The 13,747-nt window shown below is 35.8% G+C and overlaps 3 protein-coding genes across 4 annotated transcripts; 1 reads left to right on the forward strand and 2 right to left on the reverse strand.

Moving 5' to 3' along the window:
* Positions 1-411: 411 nt before the first annotated feature.
* On the forward strand, positions 412-3,019 carry LOC130935677 (uncharacterized). The gene is made up of 6 exons (XM_057865536.1): positions 412-661; positions 1,010-1,102; positions 1,630-1,660; positions 2,243-2,269; positions 2,367-2,499; positions 2,622-3,019. Exons 1-6 carry the CDS (start codon positions 596-598, stop codon positions 2,674-2,676), a joined length of 405 nt encoding a protein of 134 aa, XP_057721519.1. The 5' UTR covers positions 412-595; the 3' UTR covers positions 2,677-3,019.
* Positions 3,020-6,011: 2,992 nt separating this feature from the next.
* LOC130933593 (uncharacterized) lies at positions 6,012-8,766 on the reverse strand. The gene is made up of 3 exons (XM_057863219.1): positions 8,333-8,766; positions 6,824-8,015; positions 6,012-6,523 (listed from the first exon to the last, which is right to left on the reverse strand). The coding sequence occupies exons 1-3, from the start codon at positions 8,622-8,624 to the stop codon at positions 6,364-6,366; spliced, it is 1,644 nt and encodes a 547-aa protein (XP_057719202.1). The 5' UTR covers positions 8,625-8,766; the 3' UTR covers positions 6,012-6,363.
* A 506-nt stretch (positions 8,767-9,272) lies between these two features.
* LOC130936208 (probable sugar phosphate/phosphate translocator At3g17430) lies at positions 9,273-13,492 on the reverse strand. Of its 2 annotated transcripts, none has more exons than XM_057866245.1 (10): positions 13,342-13,492; positions 12,225-12,330; positions 11,993-12,100; positions 11,786-11,817; positions 11,661-11,711; positions 11,328-11,389; positions 10,971-11,232; positions 10,367-10,632; positions 10,169-10,263; positions 9,273-9,751 (listed from the first exon to the last, which is right to left on the reverse strand). In XM_057866245.1, exons 2-10 carry the CDS (start codon positions 12,321-12,323, stop codon positions 9,590-9,592), a joined length of 1,137 nt encoding a protein of 378 aa, XP_057722228.1. In that variant the 5' UTR covers positions 12,324-12,330; positions 13,342-13,492; the 3' UTR covers positions 9,273-9,589. The 2 variants fall into 2 exon arrangements, with proteins under 2 accessions (XP_057722228.1, XP_057722227.1); XM_057866244.1 differs by lacking the exon at positions 13,342-13,492 and adding an exon at positions 12,858-12,867.
* Between the last annotated feature and the right edge of the window lie 255 nt (positions 13,493-13,747).

Genomic DNA, 13,747 nt, shown 5'->3' on the forward strand with positions numbered 1-13,747 from the left:
CTTTCTTAATTTGTTTAACGTGAAAAATTGAGAAGGGTGAAAATTCAAGTATTTAACGTGAAGTTAATAGTTGAGAAAGGTTAGATAAAAATTTAGTCAAATCAATTAAATTATCTAATAACTTTTAATTATTATTTTATATGAAGTCGATTGCAATTGAATTTTTACCAATAAAAAATAAAAGAAAAGAGTAATGCTAGGAGTTATTATATTTTATAATTTATAATACTAATTAATTATTATTAATATTTTTATTTAATAGTATAAAATTATATTTAATAATATAAAATTATACATATTTTTAATAATCAAATATTACCTAAATTTTAATAAAAATGCTGATGATTGAGACCTTCTCAAAAACAAACTTGTCGTGCATGGATTTGTACCACAAATTTTAGTTACCAATAAAATTGAAAATTTTGTCTCTGTTAATTACATATCTCTCTCTCTCTCTCTCTCTCTGCATCTGCGATATGCAACAAGCAAACTAAACCGGTAAACCCCTTCACCCTTTGAGGCTGAGGCTTAAAGGTTCACACTGATTGTGAGTGAACCCGCCAAATGGTTTCTGCTGCTACAATTTCATCTCAAAATGGACGCCAATGAAGCCAGAATCTTGCTCGGTTTCCCACCTAATACACGTCCCACCACCTCCCAGGTTTGATACAAAATCCTTCCTTTTTCTACTAGCTACTGCTTAGGGTTTCCAATTCAATCCTTCAATTGCGATTGCCAATTCAAACTTTCCTCTTTCCATAAACTCATTTTGCGTTTTTTATGCTTACCCAGTTCTTATTATTAGCTCCGGTACTTGTTTCTCTGATTCCCAGCGGTTTAGTTTGTTTGATTCGTTGGATTTGGTATCTTCATAATGCATAATCTTTGAACGTTAATCAGTCTTTTTTAAAAGTTAAAAAAATTAAAGGAAAAAAAAAGGAGCTTGATCAGATTACTCTGCTTCTGCCCTCGTTTTATTTGTGAAAATTCTGACTCTTCTTTTGTTTAGGTCAAATCAGCTTACAAGAAGAAAGTTTGGGAATCTCACCCTGACCTATTCCCAACTCATGAAAAGCCTCTTGCGGAATCTAAGTTTAAACTGGTGAGCATTTCAGTTCTATAACATGTATGCAACTTTCAAGGGAATTTTGGATGGTGTGTGCATTTTTATAACTAGCTGTGAATTTGTTGGTGCCTTTATATACTTTATTTGAAGTTAGACTACAATATAAGCCTACTACTTCAGTGTGTTAACATAGCAGATAGCAGAACATGCTCTCTTTATAGACTGATACATGAGTCTGTTATTTTGTAGATAAGATAATAACATCCAGTTTCCTTTATGGCCTCCTATGTCACGACTCATGAATGGAGTTCATAGTCATATTATTTATTCCTTAAACAAAGGATCAAAAAATCTCATTTGAATTGGATTTTCCCCCCACCCAATTCTTTCTCTAGGCATTGGCAAGGAACGCCAAAATCTACCCTTGTTTTTTGGGTGTTAAATTAAATTGAACTGAGAGTTGTTTTTTCTCAAGTTGGATGGTCCTTCCTTTAGCCATTCTTATATCCACATTCCCTGGCTGGTAAATTAAAAGATTAACTGAACATTTTTTACCCCTGCAGATTTCGGAAGCATACGCATGCTTGCTATCTGGTAAATTTCGAGATCCCTTGACTCATAGTTTATTCATTCCAGAGTCCCTTTTTAGACTTTTGTTTGAAAATTTAAAATGATGTACTTATAGCATTCTAAGGTGGCCTACCCTATGCTCAAAATTCAGAATTAGTGTTTTGCTTGAGACTTGGAGTATATAACCAGATTATGGGAAATGAAAATTTGCAGAAACTCATTATTTTAGATCATGTCAGTAGTATTCTGGGAAGGATCAGCTTTCCCAGACAGTTTTCATGGTTCCCATAATTCCATAAATGTACATTAAAATGCTGCTATTGACCGACTGCGAAGCAAATATGCTCACATGTATTTTTCTGCATATTTCATTATTTTGCCTCCATCCTTACAGAATTTTAACTTGAATGTAACCGTTGACTTGTTATTCTAGTGTAGCCTGGCAATTCAAACTTGTATTCTTCTGTTTCTTTTGTCTTATTCGATGGATTTGTTGATTTATCTCCCTTGAAAAATACCTCGAGAGTGTAAGAGTTTTAACAAAATTAGCAACTTCATTCGTGTGTAACTGTGTATTAGTCTTTCTGAACAAAATTCCTGAAACAGGTGGGAGAGGAGGAATTTCAGACTCTGGTAAATGTTTCTCCCAAATCCCTTTGGAATATGACTTAAACTTGTTCTGTTCACTTTCCTTTTTTCCTTAATTTTATTTGGCATATTTTCTGTACAGTTCAGTATTCACGCGTTGTTAGAACTGGAGTCCCTAGGGGTCAAGGAGGAAGTAAAAACCATGCTCTGATTAAAGTTCCCTTCATTTGTATCATTCTGGGAACTGTTGCACTTGGAGGTTTCAATGCTTCAAGGTGATATGACAATTGACAACCAATCATATGGCAGATTCATTTTCAGTTCTGGTTTTATTTACAAATAAAGTATGTTGTTTGTTCATTGACACAACACATCCTTTTCTGCTAATGTTTTGCAGGGCTTACAAAAAACAAAAGGAAGAATACCCATCACACAATCCATTTCTACCTTGATGGAGTCTTAAGTTGGAATGCAAACCATTTTCTTGATGTTTGATTCCTTCAAGCGATATATTTTGCTGTAATAAGGGGGCAATGTTGTAGTATATATGATATATAATACATTCAAACCATAGCTATTCGTGAATGTAAGTGAAAGTGAATCAAATAAAGTTATGTAATTATAATTGATTGTGTTTCTAATCCATCTGGATTCAATTGAAGGCGATTTTTTGAAAGTGAAGCTAGTCTGCATATTTTTCTTAAACAATTTATTTAGTTGAGTGTCTGGAAATTTGGATGGTGACTGATGTAAGACATGCACTGATGGTTTCATTGTGATCTTTTAAGATGAGTTGTGAAATTGACTTTTGTTAATTTTATTTGTAGTGTGGATATTTTTAACTGAATATTTTGAAATATATTTTTAGTATTGCAATTTTTAAATAAAGGTAAAGTATATTGTTTATTCTGAAGTTTGACAAAAGTTTTAAAAAAATCTTTAAGTTTTATTTTGTTTAAATTTTGTCTCCAAAATTTTTTATTTGTATTAAATATATCCCAGGTGGCTAATTTTTTAAAAAATTTAAGACTAATTCAACAACAATTTCATAAGAACAACCCTCAACACAAGCAAATCAAGCATAATTTTCATGCGTTATTGTTAAATTGGTCTTAACTTTTTTGAAAATTTAGCCGTCAATGGTATATTTGATGCAAATCGAAAATTTTTGGGACAAAATTGAAACAAAATAAAATTTAGGGATATTTTTAAAACTTTTGCCAAACTTGAAGGACAAAAAGTACACTTTACCCTTTAAATAACAATTAACACACAACAATATCGTCTATTTGCTTTCTTTGTTTCACTTTTTATTTTTGGGCAGTGTTCATACCTGATCCATAATTTACTCATGCCTAAAATGATTAGAAGTCCAGTCTACAGAGCAAGATTCCAAATCACACTTTGAGACTTATCCAACCTCATAAAAGTCGGTCCACGCGGCGACAACTTGGCCCGACTTATTCAAATAAGATGAATCCCAACCAACTCCTACAATCTCTCCTACTCATCTAAAAAGGAGATCTTAATAACCTCACCGATAAAAGGGAGTAACAAATCCATCATTAAACCTACCCCTATCTCTACACTTATAAATATCCTTACACCCTTAGATATTTTTTGAACTTCAATCTACTAAAAACTTGCCTTAAACTCACGCTAACTTATGCATTGGAGTCCCTTGCAAGTACCACTCCCACCTCCCCACGAAGAACTCGGACGGCTTTATCCCTGCAGGAGAAGACATCAGACACTGCACTCAAAGGCGTCTGGATCTCGCATCCAAGCCCAAATCACCCTGGTTCTAGGTAAGCCTCGAAACATTGGCGCCATTGTCGAGTACTTGAAAATCAAGACCATATGATAGGGGACGACATCCCAGAAGATGGGCACACGGCTTCCGATTACGAAACCCTAGAAGAAGAGCAATATAATGATGAGCGAGCATTAGTCATACCCCCTCGAATTGATAAAGGGAAAGGTGTTGCCAAAGACACACATCTGTCAAAATTCGGAAGGACACAGGATAAGCTCAAAAGCAGAAGTTCATCGACCTGAAGGATCTGGCCCAAGAGATCCCATAGAAATTATAGGACTTGTCCACGAACATCAAAGTCGGTTAGAACAACTCAAGTAGGAGCTAGAGCGACAACGAGAGTTTGAAAGAGCCCTGGAAAGGGAGGTACGTCGGTGAAGGACATTAGAAGAAAAACTCTTGAAACTGGAATTCGAGCTGCTCGAGAAGAGACGCCTCTAACAGGAGAAGATTCATTCATAGAATAAATCATGCGGGACAAAGTTCCTCGAAACTTTAAAAGGCCAGACATGGACGTCTATGATGGAAAGATCGACCCGAGACATCATCTGAGTAATTTCAAAAGTCGTATGTATTTGACAGACACGTCAGATACAACTCGCTGCAAAATTTTCTCGACTACGTTAACCAAGGAGACAATAAAATGGTTTGACAATCCACCACTTAAATCGGTCACCTGCTTTGACGATTTGGCAAAAAATTTCCTTACATGATTTTCATCCAAAAAGATAAGTTTAAACATGTTCCAACCATCTTAGGAGTAAAGCAAGAAATCGAAATATCTCTACGGGTCTATATGAAAAGATTCAACAAGACGTGTTTGGAGATTCAAAACCTATCCACCGAAGTAATCATTATGGGACTAGTTAATGACCTTAAAGAAGCTCCATTTTCTCAGTCCATATCAAAGAGGTACCTGACCTCTTTGTACAAGGTGCAAAAGCGAACTAAAAAGTATAACAACATGAAAGAAACTGCTCGATTAAGAGAGCCTGCCCCAAGACAACATAATCAATATCCAACTCGAGACAAAGAGAAAAAACTAAAGAAAAAGGAAGAATACAGCTCGGACAAAACTCGAAGGCATCACAACTATACCCCCATTGCGAGTATCCCTTGTGGATGTCTATACTGAGATGTGCCACACAGAAAAGATTCCACCTCCCAAATAAATTAAAAACAAAAAAGATAAAAGTCGGTCAAAATACTGCGAGTACCATAAAATCTACAACAATTCCACCAATGATTGTTATGATTTAAAAAATGTGATTAAAAAATTTGTTAGGGAAAGTCAGTTGGATAGGTATTTAGCAGAGAGGCTGAACGATCTGAGCAAGAGGAAAAGAGATGAAGAAGACAGAGTTTGGCAATATCGGCCACCACGAATCTATGAGAGACACATCCACATGATTGCTATAAGATTTACGGGGGGATTAACAAAATCATTCTGCAAGAGACATTTGAAAGAGGTATACCAGGTCGGCGAAAAAGCTGAAACGCCCGACCTGCCTGCTATCACCTTCACAAAAGAAGATGCCCACATAAGAATAGCCATCATCCATCACTAATAACACAAAATATTAATTGTTAATGATGACTAGACCACCGAGCCGAATTCGGATAACCCAAGCCATGGACTAGACCCGACTCGAAATAATGACCAGGTCTATTTTTGAGACTCTTACCCGACCCTAGACCCAGTAAAATCACACCAAATTAGTTCCTGAAAAGTTCGGGTCTGGCCTGACCACGAACACCCCTAGTTCTATATATACATACAAAGACGTATTTTAAAAATGGAATAGTGAACAATGGTGATGTGAGAAGCAACTTGAAAAAAAAAATTGAATGTGAAAGCGACAATTTGAGATGGGCAGCACTTAATCGTCTAAACTACAATTTTCTATAACCATTTGAGACTACCAACATAGTTTGGTATATAGAGGGAAATATCATCTTTTCATCCCACTAACTTTCTATTTTTCATAAAAAAAAAAAGAAAAAAAGAAAAAAAAAGGGAACATCTTCCTAACCTCAGATATTTGGTTCAACTCCGATGTTACACAATTGGGTTAACCTAATAAAAGCAAAATTTGATCAACGGCATATTTATATTCATAATATGTATGCCGTCCCTGCGTCTTCGGTTTTCCACAGATTTTCAAAGAAACCTCACATTGATCATTTGATCTATCCAACCTTCTTTCCTTCCATTAACTATATGTATGAATGTATCTGTGTGTATGTGTATGCAACCATTGACGTTAAGCAGATTTTGATCTGGTTTAACACCAGAACCAGGAGAACTACTCTCTGCAACATCTCAACTCTGCTCAAGTGTAATAGTAATCGGCTGCCACTCCCCGGAATGGTTATGTATAATCCACTTCTTGACCGAGATTATCATCTCCAGAATCTTAAGTACATCACCTAAAACCTCCTTTTCCATGCATGATCTCCTAAGAATAAGCGATGCTTCATATCTAACAAAAACGAAAATAGTATAAATATATTAGTAATAAAGCTTTCTCCAAGAAGGTAAAAAAACAAAGTGCACAACTAGGGCATATCATTTTATGTAAAGTAGTGGAGAATTATGGGACAAAAAATAAATCCGCTTGGTTTCCGACTTGGTACAACTCAAAGTCATGATTCTCTTTGGTTTGCGCTATATTCATCACCGTAGGAATCGGGTTCAAGCTTTCCCCAGCCCCTTCTCATCAATGGACTCCTGATGTATACGAAGGAGTGCGGTAAGGTCAAGAAAATTTACAAATATCTACCTGCAACGGGATGCCAAAATTGACGATTTTCCAGTTGGTGAAGAAAGGAATTGCTGTATTCTAGCCCATGTTGCGTCTGAGAAATCATTAGGATAACCACCTATTGGGTTCACACACTTCCAGAGTTTCCCATTTTTGTTAACATAAAAATTCAATGAACCTATGCTTTGTTTTACTACCATTCCGTGCTCTATTGCACAATCTAAAGCCTTCCTGGCATCGATTGTCTGATATCTCACATCTCCATATCGAATGCAATCAGAAATATTTCCGTGAGTAGGCATAACCTTTTCAGTCTTCAGGGTGTCTAAAGTTAACAGAATGCAGCCTATAAGATGTTGGTCGTACTCAGAAGGTGGTCGTAGAAATTTAGCTCCCCAGATATCGCTAGAACTGGTATTAGGGATGAAGCTGGACAAAGAAGTGTTAGACTGTTCACAATTACGAGAAGACCCCTTGTCCACATTCTCATAACACGATGCTTGACTGGCATGTGGATTATGCTCTGTTGATGTAGTTAAGCTGACAACATTAGGCGACTGACTAGTACTTATTCTATAATCTTGTCTAGATTCCTGATGATCATGGAGGTTGTTTTGCCTCAAAAAGCTATTCTGTGAATCATGAGGAATTCCACCACTAGAGTTACTACCACTGCTTTTTGAGTGATCTTGGTGGCTTGGAAGACTAAGTGCAGAACTAATAGTTGCGATGTTGGGCTTATTACAAAAGAATTCATGGGGAGCCCTGGGAAACAACTTTGCCTGTGGAAGTTCCGGATTAGAGCAATGATTGTTCTTAGTCTTACTCTCTGGAAATTGGCTTGCATCGCAGTTGGTGTATTTTTCTTTGAATCTTGGTTGAGATGGTTCAGAAACACGGTTTTGAACCGTTTCAGAACTAAAGCTTTGGGTATTACTTGCAATGTTTGACGAGCTGCCACTGGATAGTGGTGGCCCACCGGCAGAAAGGCTAGTCCAGAGCCACACACTCCTAGCAGCAGCAGTGAGGGACACCGAAGCTTTTAGTGGTTGAGCGAGAAGAATGTTGTACCTTCTCATGCGCAGCTGATGCAGGGCATTCGAGAAGTCCCTATCTCCGGAAATAAGCAAATAATTCGCAGGAGCAGGGTTGTCCACCGCCCAGAATAACATATCAACTAAAATCTTCTTGTCACTTGCATCTTTCACACCTAGAATGAAACCAAACCAAACCAAACCTCTCACACAATCCAAAACCGAATAAAAAACAATCCACACACCATGCACCCTTAATCATACTAAACATTAACAAGTCACATTCCATGCTCAAGAAGTATATAATTCAATACACAACATCGGCATTACTCCAAATACCTCTTCAACAGAGAATATAAACAAATCTTTTCAGTTTGAAATATTTTCTATATCGCGTATGACACGTTGAAGATATAACAAGAAAAAGATTACATATATCTGTATCAAGAAAATGGAGGCTAGGGTTTAACGAAGTGGAAGCAATGAGGCGTACCTGCGGGAACGTGGTTGAGGGAGATGCCGGTGCTGGAGAGCGCGTGCTGCACGGACGATGGAATGCGTTTGGTGTCGCCGTACGCTGAGATGGAGACGGGGCCGCAGTAGTTCATGCGAACCAGTGCGGAGCTGATGTTCTTTGCGATCGAATGCGCGTCGCAGCCACGAGACACAGGGCAGTTCTCTATGTCCCACCACACTGATACCTTGGCCGACGAATACTGCATTTCAGCCTCCTTGAGCGACCGAGCCAGCACGGTGCCTTTGGAGGTGGTGGCCTCAGCAGTCATTGGCGCGGTTCCTTTCTTTTCTGAGGGATTAACCGCTTAATAGAGCTGTCATTTTACTAACGTTGACGGTAAGAATTTAAATTTGTACCGTATTCCACACCGTTAGTTATTGGTTTTTCTTGGGTTTTTTATTTTTAAACACCATTAGTTATTGTTTGAACTTTGAAGTTGACTCTTTTACCTACTTAAAAATGTATTTTAAAATAAAAAAGTTAAAGAATTACTTTTACTAATATTGACTAATGTGACAATATTGGTAAAAAAAAATTTTGTATATTCAATGCTTGAAAAATAATTAAAAAAATTATACTTTTAATATATTAAAAATTAAACTCATTAAATGTTTAAATAGATAATATTAAAAAATAACTTTAATATGAGAAATGTTAGAAAATTAACATTTTTAGTAGAAAAAACATTAGCCATTATTAACACAAACGCAAGACAAATATAAAGAGAAAAAAAAAAAATTTTGACCAGCATTTTTCTTAAAGTATTATCAACCTACAATGTCATGCACTGAAATTTGAAAGTCTAGAGAAATTTTTTGGTTAAAAAAAGAGAAACTTTAAAACCAACAATAAGTTAGGGTACTTTCAATGACAAAGTAAACTGAAAAAAATAAAATAGATTAAAATATTGGCTGTAACTGCTAACTCAATAATCATCAATTAGAGTCATGAGATCCATTGGGAATTGGAACCAATAGTCAAATCAAGCCTATACAAGAATCAATCATTTGACTAATGAATACTTTGAACATAAAAAATATTCAACTCTGCTAAAAGAATATGTATAGTTCTTCCGCTTTGTTTTCTCTCTTCTCTGTTACCTTTCTCTTGGAAGGAGGCGTGTATGATCTTTTGCGTGTATGATTTGGTTTCTCTGCGCTCTTCCAAGATGAGATATCAATTTGCCTCTAAACCCTAAGATGACATGATCTTTGCCTCAAAGCTAGATTGCTGCTAAGCTGGCTTTCTTCCAAGATGCGGATGAGATATCCGTTTAGACGACATTAAAGGTGCTTCTTCGTCAAAATCATTATCATAAACAGAATCATTCCATGAGGTCCTGTCTTTGCTGTTCAAACCGTCATCTGCCTTTTTCTCGCTTAGGAGTAGGTCCTCCTGTATTTATTCAGAAAGGCAAAGAACAAACAGTTGAATAAACAAATATTCTTCGTTAAAGGATGAGATAGAACCTAGGTAGAAAAAATCAACATTTTAAGTAAAATTGTGAAAGTAAATTAAACACGTAAAACATGAAATCATAACAAGACTTAAATCGTAAACTTAATTGATTCATTCAAAACCTTAATATTAAAAGATTTTACAAGTTACATCGAAATTTTAGTTATTATGGATAGAACTTGTTCAATTTCCTCACTCCTAACTTCGTCAAAGCAAACACCTTAATATTCTGATAATTCACAGAATATAGAGAAATACCTAGTAGTTTTTTTAACCAAGACAACAAAACCAGGGACAGTTAAATCTCCCATATTTCATTGATCTGAAAGAAAAAAAAAAAACACAATGGCTGACCTTAGCTGAGTCATCTTGAATACTTTGGGGAGGAGGTTGAGATATGCGTACTTCATTGAGCTTCAGGTAGTTATAAAAAACAACACCACTTAGAGCTGCACATTCAAAAGTAATTCACTAATGAGACACAAAATAGAAATCTGTTGATAACATGAAATTTAAATTACTATCATCTGTTTTCAACAAAGAAGCATTTACCTATAGCATAACCAATGATATTAAGCGGAGTAATCTTTGATTCAGGAAATAAGACAGTTGAAAGACTTATAAGTATCCAGTCTTTCAAAACCCCAGCCACTCGAATAGTTACTGCTCCGGTTCTACCAATCACCACAAATGTTGACAGATTCAATGCCAGAGCACAAAGAGCGTTTGTAAAAAAAATCCAGAAGTCAAACTGCAGATGTGGATCTTCCATCTCAGGCTTCTCAAGGATATACCATGGGATAAAAAGAAATCCAAAGCTGCATAGAATGTGATCATTACTCAGCAAGAAGTTATTTACAACTCGCATTCCCAGATCAATATGAGTGCATCATAAAGTAACATTCAACCAGGATCCAACACAGAATAAGCAGAGAAGTTTTTTACAATTTCACAGACGTTTCTGCAGAAGCTAATGACTGAGATTAACATAAAAGCAATAATATCTCCTTCAGTTGAAAAATTTAGTAAAAGTTGCAATTATTACATATAAAAAACAACACAAGCATTCCACAGAGCAAAATGTTATATTTCTATTTTTCCTCCCACATACAATTAGTGGTATATGGGCATTCCAATATACCAGAAAATAAACTACCTGCAGGGTGCTATGTAATACAAGCTTGTAATTGGGTTTAGTGTCAAGCCCTTCTTCTGGAGAAGAACTTGAGTTAAGACCAGCCTCAAAGCTTCAGCAATTATTCCTGTGACCTGGTAAAGTGTACCAAGCACATTAAAATGAATTTCCCCATAGGAGGAAATGACTACTCCAAAGCTGATCAGCACCATGTTCGTGAATACATCACACCTTAATTTCTCAGTCCCACAGCCAACAGCCGTGAGAAATGTTGCCACTGGCACTGTAAATTTAAAGTTTAGTAAAAAAGAAGAAAGAAAGAGGATCATCCATTAGGGGAAGGTATTTTCAAGGAGAGAAAAATAGAAATTAACTTACTCAGGGCCTTAAGCATCTGGATGAAGGCCACAGAAATGTATAAATATGCCGTGTTCCCAAACCTAAATAGACAATGAAGTAATCAAGCCAATATATACAATAAACTAAGCAATGAAGTCTACAATGTGACAGCAAGCTTATCAAATAGATAGTTTAAATGTTTAATGATATTTTAACTTCAAAAATTGTTTAATTTATGATGAATCAACTACAGTCAATAGAATGAAATACAGAATTGAATATGGGGACCACTAAGGTGCAAACACACCCACATCACAACCTATAAGTGGCTTTTGGTCAAATTACATCTTCACGCCCAGACATATTGCTTACCACAGACTTGCTGCAAAGAAGGCGCTTATAGGGACCACACAAGTAGCATATCTGTAAAACAGACATTTTGTTGAAGCCAAAAATATTAATAGAAATGTGAAACATGATGTGTGTAGAAGTCTTACATATTAAATGTCATTTTAACCGGTGATACAACCTGCACCAGTGAAGTGGGAGGGAAAAAGCGAAGAAAAATATTTAGTTAATTCTGTTAGATTCTCAATAATGCATGTTAAGAATTTAGCAGCAATGTTTGAACAAAATAACATAAACAGGGAATAAAGAGAAAGGTAGTCATAACTATGACATTACAAGCTCCAACAAATTCATACCTTAAGAACACGAATAAGCAAAAAGGACACTGAACCAGAAAAGGCCATATGGATCATAGTGAGCGTTATTGGAAATGGAAAATTAAAGTGCAATGTGGAGAGGAGCCACTGCAAGAAACCAAAGATCATTGTAAAAGGAAATCGAGTTGAGCAGAATATATTACAGTAAGAAGATAAATAACCAAAAATAAATAAATGGAAGAATTTATCAGGCATATCAGCAATCCCTTGCCTTGTTGTACAGAATAACTCCCGATGAAAGAGATATGTAAAGTAGAAGGTAGACGTAGGTCAGCACATGCTGCCTAGTCATCATTGGCATTACTGCCATACCTACCCTGCAAAACCCAATGCAATCTATTATGTCAAGCATATTTAGACAAAACAAAGCTAGTCATTGATCCCTGCTTATTATCAGTATGATGAAATGAACTTCATTAAGCAATCATTCTTCTTCAAAGACCCATGTAAATATAAATTGAATGAGGTACAACCCATTGGTCAGACAAACCCTTAATTCCCCCTCAGATTTCCAATAGATTAGTCCTTGTTCTGCCAAGTTGAGGGATACCATGAGAAATCAAATAACTTGTATGAGGGAAAAAATGGAGAAAGTAAAACTTACTAAACCCAGCTAAAGTAGTTTTCCCGTTTTCAAGACTCTATTGGAATCAAGCAATCATTAGTAATATCTTCTACACTTGAACTTATAACTATTTCCAAAAATAAATAACATTTTTATTTTTAGTTTTTTTGAATCCATAGCTAGCAGTCTAGCACATATTTCAATTGAAACTTTCCCTTTCATACTCCTTTCTACCGGATACGAGATATGAAAATAGACTCTGGAATGAATATTACTTACATGCACCTCAATATCAGAATCCGCAGGATCACTAGGTTAATTGAAAAAGCAAGGAAAATCAATCAACTATAGTGCATTACTCAAATTTGGAAGAGTAGAATCCAGAGTGCACATTGCTTATCTATATAAATTTGGAGCCATTGTTTGCTTTTACGAAATTCAGAGCAAGCAAAGCATCAAGTGGAAATTTTGTAGGATCAAAATGCCGTAGAACTAAAACTAGGACGAGAGCACTGTTGGATTCGTTATGTGTGTGAAGAGTCAAGTATATTCAGATTTCAGACGCACAGTTTTGATTCAATGTGAGAATGTGAGAATATCAAATTCACTGACACTGTGGGCATCAATGAGAAGAAATCGAACGAAAATCAAACAATAAATATTTATTAATAAAGGTAAATTAAAAAAATATAATAATCATAATAACAATAATAATAATAAATGAGAGAGAGAGAGAGAGAGAGGGGAGGGAGAGACGTTTTACCTGCTAAACTGATCTGGAAAACAGAATCGGGGGAATGAAGAGAAAGGGACACGAAAGATGGAATGTGTTTGAGAATGAGAGTGCAGAGTGCAAGCGCAAACTTACAAAACCGGGAAGAGCAGCCGAGAAATCCGATACTTTGTCCCTCACGTACAAAGGGGACAGATTTTTATTTTTGATTTTTTGTTAAAATTTAAAAGTGCCTAAAAAATAAATTCTGTTTCAAAACATGCTGCATGTTAATAATTTTGAAAACAAATAACTATATATATTTTTTTAAAGATTAATTTTGATACTTGGATAATACAAAAAATCTCTATCTCCAATTCTCCATCTCCAAGGAAAGGGAGGTCAGAGGTGTCATGTCCTGGTGTCTACTTTTTTTTTTCCCTCAAATGAATAAATT

This window comes from Arachis stenosperma, chromosome 6 (genome assembly GCF_014773155.1).
Source record: "Arachis stenosperma cultivar V10309 chromosome 6, arast.V10309.gnm1.PFL2, whole genome shotgun sequence".
Lineage (NCBI taxonomy): Eukaryota > Viridiplantae > Streptophyta > Magnoliopsida > Fabales > Fabaceae > Arachis > Arachis stenosperma.

What these genes read in the sequence shown, in the direction of transcription:
- LOC130935677 (XM_057865536.1), top strand. Translation starts at nt 596, where the DNA reads ATGGACGCCAATGAAGCCAGAATCTTGCTCGGTTTCCCACCTAATACA. An exon ending in CACGTCCCACCACCTCCCAG is followed by an intron (nt 662 to 1,009) that starts GTTTGATACAAA and finishes TCTTTTGTTTAG; the next exon opens with GTCAAATCAGCTTACAAGAA. An exon ending in AGGAGGAATTTCAGACTCTG is followed by an intron (nt 2,270 to 2,366) that starts GTAAATGTTTCT and finishes TTTTCTGTACAG; the next exon opens with TTCAGTATTCACGCGTTGTT.
- LOC130933593 (XM_057863219.1), bottom strand. Translation starts at nt 8,624, where the DNA reads ATGACTGCTGAGGCCACCACCTCCAAAGGCACCGTGCTGGCTCGGTCG. An exon ending in CCTCAACCACGTTCCCGCAG is followed by an intron (nt 8,016 to 8,332) that starts GTACGCCTCATT and finishes GTTTCATTCTAG; the next exon opens with GTGTGAAAGATGCAAGTGAC. An exon ending in ATTTTGGCATCCCGTTGCAG is followed by an intron (nt 6,524 to 6,823) that starts GTAGATATTTGT and finishes CGTTTTTGTTAG; the next exon opens with ATATGAAGCATCGCTTATTC.
- LOC130936208 (XM_057866244.1), bottom strand. An exon ending in TGCTTATTCGTGTTCTTAAG is followed by an intron (nt 11,818 to 11,992) that starts GTATGAATTTGT and finishes TCACTGGTGCAG; the next exon opens with GTTGTATCACCGGTTAAAAT. An exon ending in TATCATTGGTTATGCTATAG is followed by an intron (nt 10,264 to 10,366) that starts GTAAATGCTTCT and finishes TTGAATGTGCAG; the next exon opens with CTCTAAGTGGTGTTGTTTTT.